Source organism: Pundamilia nyererei, unplaced genomic scaffold (genome assembly GCF_000239375.1).
Source record: "Pundamilia nyererei isolate P.nyererei 1_Seehausen unplaced genomic scaffold, PunNye1.0 scaffold00027, whole genome shotgun sequence".
Taxonomy (NCBI): Eukaryota; Metazoa; Chordata; class Actinopteri; order Cichliformes; family Cichlidae; genus Pundamilia; species Pundamilia nyererei.
Window position 1 is genome coordinate 2,377,038 of NW_005187428.1, and position 7,956 is coordinate 2,384,993.

The 7,956-nt window shown below is 39.2% G+C and overlaps 2 protein-coding genes across 2 annotated transcripts in view; one reads left to right on the forward strand and one right to left on the reverse strand.

Annotated features, from left to right (window-relative positions):
- Window positions 1-32: 32 nt before the first annotated feature.
- Window positions 33-7,496, reverse strand: slc35b4 (solute carrier family 35 member B4). Its single transcript, XM_005728120.1, has 10 exons — window positions 7,031-7,496; window positions 5,601-5,714; window positions 5,384-5,486; window positions 5,233-5,282; window positions 4,274-4,355; window positions 4,111-4,171; window positions 3,823-3,932; window positions 3,636-3,711; window positions 3,479-3,554; window positions 33-1,699 (listed from the first exon to the last, which is right to left on the reverse strand). The coding sequence occupies exons 1-10, from the start codon at window positions 7,105-7,107 to the stop codon at window positions 1,450-1,452; spliced, it is 999 nt and encodes a 332-aa protein (XP_005728177.1). The 5' UTR covers window positions 7,108-7,496; the 3' UTR covers window positions 33-1,449.
- golt1bb (golgi transport 1Bb) overlaps window positions 6,995-7,956 on the forward strand; it is a 6,223-nt gene continuing 5,261 nt past the window's right edge. The window contains exon 1 of the mRNA XM_005728119.1: window positions 6,995-7,013. The gene's annotated coding sequence lies outside the window, so the exon portion shown is untranslated. The remainder of the gene's footprint in view (window positions 7,014-7,956) is intronic.

The window sequence follows — 7,956 nt, forward strand, 5'->3', positions numbered from 1 at the left end:
TGCACAGATAAAAAAAAAAAAAAACAGTCTCAGTCTTCAGCTATGTTCCCACTTTAATTTCAGTCACCAGGGAGTGTAAAGATTTATTGTTGACAAATACACCTGAGACAATATGACAAGGACACGGGGACTTTAATATGCACTGCATAACCTGTCCCCCTATCTAATCACGCAATCTGACTCCAGCAGCTCTTCACACATGAATCGGTGAAGTCCTTAAAATGAACACGAACCTGGAGCAGCTAGAGGCTAAAAAAATAAATATCCAAACAACGTCATAGGCAAAAAAGAAAAGTGGCACTGAATTTGTGTCTGTGAACGCACCATAATGAGGTACTAATGTTAAAACACCTAACACCGAGAGTATTCGTATTTTTCCTATTGTTAGCAAATCCAAAATAAAGACCAAACTCAGAATCTGTGTAGCCAAAGTATTACAACACAACAATGACCCACACTGTTGCACTGGCTGACAAAGCTCTCACCAGACCCCCAATCACACACTTCGAACAGTACCTACAAAATAAAATATTAACTCGTCCTGATAAAAACAGTCTCCAGCTGTATTCAGAAATGATTTCGTTAAATGACACCGGCTGGAAAAGTGGGACTAAGTGTGAAAATCTGACGTTTTGGCCACAGGGGGCAGTAAAACTGTCGACACAGCATATACATGCTGCAAACATATTTCTTTCCCCTTCAAATCTATCATTATAATTATAACAGATTAAACACTGAAAACATCTTTACCTAGAGTCTGTCAAGCAGAAACAAGGAATGTTTATGGATTTTGTATGAAAAAAAAAAAAAGACAATTTAATCTGACTAATAATCACTCTTCAAGTTTGTGGTAAAATGCTTGACAGGAAGCTCACAGTAAGTCGTTTTTACAACTTTCTGCAATCAAGCACAAGAAAAACAAGTTCTGGGGTAAATGATGGCATGTATCTCTTTGGGCCTGAAGAGAGGGTGAAAACTCTCTGTGGGTTCATCACCATAATCAAGTAGTCACGTGATCAAGTAGTGTAAAAATATTGACTATAGCTGGTTTTAGAGATCTACATCTTCAGTCACAGCGAATGGGCTTGGTGCTTGGAGTCAGAGAGCACAGACAGACAAAACACAGATTCATTCACACGTGGAATTAAAATAAATAAATCCATCATGAATGAGATCTGGCTCAACCGACTCAAAAAGCTCCTAGCAATAAATCTGTGCTGATTTTTAATAATCTGCTGGATTTGATCTGTTCATGGGATTTGCTGACAACAATAAAAATGCAGAACACCACCATCCTTTAAACTGTTCAGGTGGTGTATGACTGAGCACCGTGTAATCAAGTATAAATCTAAATGACCCTAAAACTGTATAAAACTGCTGCGGGATAACAACATCACTCTACGCCCAACACGACAACTGATTTTCTGTCCACCGCCAGTCTCTGGTTCGTCACTCTGCCTTCTTCTCTTTGGCGTCGGGTCCCCGTAGAGCCGCCCGCACGCTGCTCCACACCTCCGTGTACAGAAGAGTACCGACGAAGACCACGGCCGTCCCCACCCAGTGCCAGGTGGTGAAGGGGTTTTGGAAATAAATGATGGAGAAGATGAGGCTGAGGAACTTCCTGAGCGTCACCACCAGCGTGACCGTCAGTGAGGCGCACTCGGTGGTCAGGATGAAAACACCACGGATGCAAACGTACCTGAAGAAACGGTTAAAGACTGCAACAAGACTTGAGACACAGAAGACAAAAACCTAATTTCTTCACGTGTTGCTAAGACGGTCTGTGTCAATTGACCTCGTTAGCTAAACCGCCATTTAATTAATGTTATTTTTCACGATCAGCATCACTGGACAGATCAGGCAGGGATTAATCAGTTAATATTGTGATCCCGTGTATAACAGAAATATTCAAACCTAGTTTTGGTAGTAATATAAAATTATTCTGGTAAATTATTGTAGTATTTATTTTAATTAACATTTTTCTATGAAGCCCATAGTGGATTATTAAGGCTTTATTTTACAGCTGATTTATAGTTTAGTTCCATTAATTAATATTAGTTTACAAATATTTAGGAAAACAACTTAAACTTTCATTTTTTTAAAGTAAAAAAATAAGGGCCACTCTTTAGTTTTCTCACTTATAATATTACTTTGTGTTACGAACTATTTTAGCAGTTGTTACAGCACGAATTTAGATTCTGGGTCATACTGTTTCTCTTACTGAGACAGCATTATAGTTTACATACATGCTACAAAGGCTGAATCCCCACGAATATTTTCTGAATTTCAAATGAATCAGTATATGTACAAGTAATCTCTGTGAACCATAAGCTCTGGTTTGAGACTGCGCTGAACACACGGCTTTGTATTGTCAAATAAAAAGGATATCACTACCAAAGTTATCTCAGACACGCTTTTGGTTCTAAGCTGAGAGGCCCAACCAGGAACCAGCATAAGAGTTAAGCATTAAAAACAGCGCATAAGCGGCTTTGCCCAAATAACTCTGTTTTATCATTATAAATAAAGTCAGTAATCAAAATTCAGCTGATGCTCAGAAACAATGAAATTTGATGAGTCAGCTACTTAGAGCAAGAGGTGATGTATAAAATTTCCATGATTAAAACCACGCTGCAGTTTTGACTTTTGGTATAAAAATCCAAGCACCTTCTTCCTTTACAGCAGTGCCTTTCATGCCTTTATTTAAACAAAACAAAAGAAAATCCAAACAAGCCTTCATCAGCACAGAGTTGTCAACCCACTCAGGGGAAACATGAGCTGGCCTCTCACAACGAGAGGGTATTACTTCACCGATGTTGTCACAGAAACCGGGCTCAGTGCTGTGAACATGTCCGGATACTTGATCTGTGAGCTCGCCGAGAAGCGACGCTACCATCTGTGGGACTAAGACCTGCTGACTCTGTGAATCCCGCCCAGACGTGACTAAAACCACAGGGCTGCTGAAGCGAGGGCCACCTCAGATAGATCCTCTGCTGTGGTGTGAAGAGCTGTTTGTGACACCGCAGTTTTTAAGTCCAGTAAGAGCGCGATACTTTCAAACTCAACGGCTGTTCATAATGTCAACAGTGGGCTGAATGTGTCTTTAGTGCAAGCTGAGACAAGATTGATCAAACTAAACCGATTTTTTTTTTAAAATATTAGCTTTAATAGCACACACATATGTGAAGTGCTCGACAGTTATCTCTGCCTAATTAGATGATTAAACTCTGCTTGGTATGTGGGTGTAAACATTTCTTTAAAACTGTGTGTGCTTAATGATATGAACATTGTTTTTTGCATCTGATGAAGGTCATTTGGATCGAAATTTGTGATTTAATAAAACAGCAGTAAGCTGAGGTTACAGTTTCTATTTTTAGCTGCTGGGGGAAAAAAGCAAGTTATGAACTGTGATATTATGTTTAGTAGAAAAAGAGAAAAACAGTACAAGCAAACTGCAAAAGTACTTGTTTTGGTAGGATACTGTGTGATGACATTGATCAGCAGGTAGATCCACATTATCGGCACTGTCAGTTCGACCCCAGGAATCAGCGTGGGAGCTGCAAAGAAAGTAATCATTGACACCTGTGATGAAACACGCACTCTGAAAAAGACTCCCAGAATGAATTGACGGCACTCACTGCTCTGACTGAAGAGGACGCAGTGGTTGTAGATATTTGTAGAGAGAAGCAGGAAGCCCGGCAGAGGCAGGCAGTGCTGCAAAAAGATGCAAAGGAATCATGTTAAAGGATTGCACATTTTAAAACAGCTCCATGAAAACATTTGTGGAGTGAATTCCTGGGCTGTTGGTGCTGGAGGAAAACTCACATTGTAGAAGAGCGCCTCTTTGGAGTGTTTTCCATACTTCTTGTACAGCGTCTCCTGAAAAATGCCCATCCTCGCAGACATCAGCAGGGCAAAGGTCAACATGGCGATACCTGAATGCATCCGTACAACATGTATATGGATTATCAACATGTCATGATCAACATGACTTCCCACCCCTGCAAATGCCTCCAACACACAAAATGATTGGACAGAAACTTGTGACTTACTACTAAACATACACACCGATATTCACATATCTGCAAAAGGCCAGCATCAGCTGCCACTCACCTATAAGCCAATGCATAAAGGTGTAAAAGCCTTGGTCTTCTGAACCCTCATTTGACACATTCTGCAAAATCAGGAGTGCAGTTTATGAGAGCACACTTAAACAAATGCTAAAATGACTCACAGTCAAACTGCAGCAGTACCCAGTGTTCTGCAGAGGACTCACCACTTGTTTGGCAGACATGATGGTGCAGATGAAGATACCTGCAGAAACTAAGGCTATAGACAGATATTTGCTGGCCGAATATCTGCGGAGAGAGAAGAAAAATGTGGGTAGATTCACTACGACTCTTTTCAACTTTTATTTCGATTTGAAAGCTTCCTCTTTTCAATAGCTTCAACTACACAGCTGAAAAAAGTGAATAAAATTTGCATTTTTAAGCCCGAGATGAGCGTTTTCATTGTCGCCACCTTGGTTGAAAACTTGGCTGGGACAAGGAAGGGAGGAAAGCTGACTCATTAACCAATGAGCGGATAATTCTCCGTTCCTAAACATAATGTAACCAAGATTTACAAAATAGAATGTATTTGTTACTGAATATAACCAAAACCGAGTGACCGAGAGGGGGAACACAGACAGCTTTTCCTCCCATAGACTTCTATAGTATGGAAGTATCTTTGCAACCTAAGCAAGCGTCATCTGGTGGCCTTCAGATATAATGCAGGTGTTTCCACAATAGCTTCCTTTGTCCAACCTGGCTGCTATGTCCATCTTTAAAACTATCAATGTATAAAATATAATGATGGGTACTGTAGACAGCACCACTACAAACTTTCAAGACAATGAAGATGAATGTGTAAATCAGACTGTCGTAGTAAACCTGCTCCAACAGGATCTGGTGAAGATGATTTTATTTCTATAAAACAGCCAAATTTGTGGAACACGGGATTGTCTTTGTGAAATATGAATGAATCAGTTCAGATGCAGGGATTTTTGCAACTGTCTGTCCACGGAATAAAACCCTGATCATTATAATCTCTGTCAGCAAAAAATTGATCCTATTAGCATTTAATCAAAGTGTGTGGTCATTAAGTACACTCCATGAAGCGTTCTAGTTGCTAAATTTACAAAGTCAAAAACATAGTGGGGAAACGTTGTGTATGTTGTTGGGGGATGCTGGGTACCTTTTCTTCAGGATGATTATTCCCAGGATCATGTTAGCGATTAGTGATCCCTACAGAGAAACAAGAAAACAGTTCAGAGATCAGGCTTTGGTGAAGGAAGTGATGGTCAGTGATAACAGGAAACATTCAAGAGTCATAGTGTGAAACTTACTGATCTAAAGATCATGTGTAGAGGCATGGCGATGTTGAAGTTGAGAGCGTAGTTGTTGATCACACTGACAGTGAAGAACATGGTCACCATGATCACATAGTTACTGAAAATAAATAAATAAATAATGGACAATGTGATTCAGTGTCAGCTTTAAAAACTCACCAGCTGAAAAATATTCACATCAATCTTTTTTGTTAATAAATTATTTAATTTTCACCTAATAGGTATTGCTGGTTTCTTGCGTCCAAAGTTTGTTTCAAAGATGAAACCTTCCAATGCGATGAAGACAAACTGAGCAAAGGTGACTATGTTGCCACATCCTGGAAAATCTCTATGAAAAAAAAAAGAAGAAAAAGAGCCAAGAGTTAATTAATGCTAACGACAGACATTTCAAAAATGAATACACTGGAAAAAAAAGAAAAGAAAAAAAAAAAAGAACAGAGCAATATATGTATAACTTTTTCTCTAATCTACATACCCACTTAGTATAATTGAATGGCATTATGTAACTGTAATGAAAATAAAAACTAGCTTCAGAATAAATGTGCTAAAAGAAAATAAAGATAGAAGTAAATCTTTAGTTTTAGTCTTTGGTAATGTGGCCCAATCTATGGATACTATACCATGAGCAGGCTTTTGCATGGCTGTTTCTAGACATAGGGATATCTACATGAATATGAGCCAGGTGCCTGCACAAGTGCTGCGATTATTTATTCAGAAATTCTTAAATTTACAGTCAGATTTACACCCAGCCTCACCTGTATGGACGCACAACTTTCACAGGTAAGGAAGGGGGGATAAAAACAAACAACTAAAACAAGGTGCTGACAGACACCCCAAATATGGGTGTGTATAGTATTGACACTGTGCATACACTTCACTTCATGTTTTGTGTGAAACATTAAAGGGAATGAATCATTGTCCATACAAATACTGTACAATACAAACTGTGTGCATACACATAGTCACCTGACACTTTATTTGGAATACCTGCTCAGCTCTTGTTAAATAAATTATCTCATCAGCCAATCATAGGCACCTTGTTAAATCTGTTGCCAGGGAGAATTAAACAGTTCTGAAGGCAAAAGGTCCAAACTTGGACCAAACAAGTGTGCAGTAAAAGTATTTCCATAGAATGTCACTAACTACAGGAAACCACTCTCTTACTTTCACTTCAGTAACACTGACCAACAGCTGATAACACAGAAACACCGAATAACCACAGAAGCACAAAGTACATGTCAAAAGACTGAACTCCTTCCAGCATAAACTCGTAATGCAAGTGATTATGACACACAGTGATACTGCTCTGCTACATATACTGCACGCAGCGTAGCCAGTTTTCTCGTTAACACCATCCATTAACTACGTGAGGTCAGGAGTAACTTAAAAAACGTCTTGATCAAGTATGATTTATAGAAGCAAAAACCGTTGAAAACGACAGTTAAAATTATTCAGGAGGAGAAGGGTAGCTTAGTAACACTCAGACACTTAGACAAACATGCAAACGAGACTTCACTTCCTGTATGAATTCAGTGAAAACACCTGTGCAACGAGGAATCTAAAAACAAACTGTTCACACAAACGTTTGTGAAGTAAAGTCTTCATGAGTCATTGGTGTAGACACGGTGTAAGTTTCTCACTGACCTCACAAGCAGCTCCAGAAACACCACATTGCTACAACAGCCGACAAAAACAAGAACAACGGCAAACACGGGCCCCATGGTGTTCACGGCGGGAAAAACTCGGTGGAAGATGTGTCACTTAATCAAACGGGACAATGAACGGAGCATGTTTGCATTACGGCAGCGGTTTGTGTGTCCGACTTCTTGTGCTTTCACACAAACTCCGGTTTCAGCTGAACACGTCTGAATCCGAGATTTCGCTCTTCCTTGTTCCAGGTGCTTCATGGGAGTTGTAGTTTATTTAAAAAATAGGAAAAGGGGTTTCCCGTGTGCGTAATATTTATAGTTTCACGTAACACATTACGAGTTAAAAAAACGTATTGTACAGGAAGCAACACTACATGTGAATATTAGAGAAAAATGTAACAAACGAATGAATAAATATGCGTTCAGCGTAATCACGGTCCAGCTCTGACGACACGCATGCGCAGCTCATTACAGACTGAAAAATAATGAGATATCACTCTGCCTCATTTTATAGGTACATGAAGCCACGCAAGGCTGTTGGAGCAGGAGAGCTGCTCACTATGAACTATGATCGTGCAAATTTTGGTATCGATTTGATACCAAGTAAATACAGGAAGATTATTACTGATACTATTACTTTTAATCTATGAAGGGAGCTTATATAGGGAAGAGCAGGGTGCTGGGATTTATGACATGAATCATCATCCATTTGCAAATTTTGAAAAGATTTAAATCACTGTGGTTTTACTTTCCATAATAAAAAGTCAACACAATCAGCGTTTCATGGATTTTAACAATGACCTTTTTGGAGAGCTGGAATGTAAATATGCCTGTCTCTGACGGACTTTGTTTTTAAATATGTTATAGGCTATAGATAAAATAGATATGACAGTCAAGCCAAAAAAAGTTCAGACATTTTTT

Excerpts from the sequence above, each read along its gene's own strand:
- slc35b4 (XM_005728120.1), bottom strand. The coding sequence starts at position 7,107 with ATGGGGCCCGTGTTTGCCGTTGTTCTTGTTTTTGTCGGCTGTTGTAGC. Across the intron at positions 5,487-5,600 it reads AAACCAGCAATACCTATTAG|TAACTATGTGATCATGGTGA; the intron begins GTGAAAATTAAA and ends ATTTATTTTCAG. Across the intron at positions 3,712-3,822 it reads AAGAGGCGCTCTTCTACAAT|CACTGCCTGCCTCTGCCGGG; the intron begins GTGAGTTTTCCT and ends ATCTTTTTGCAG.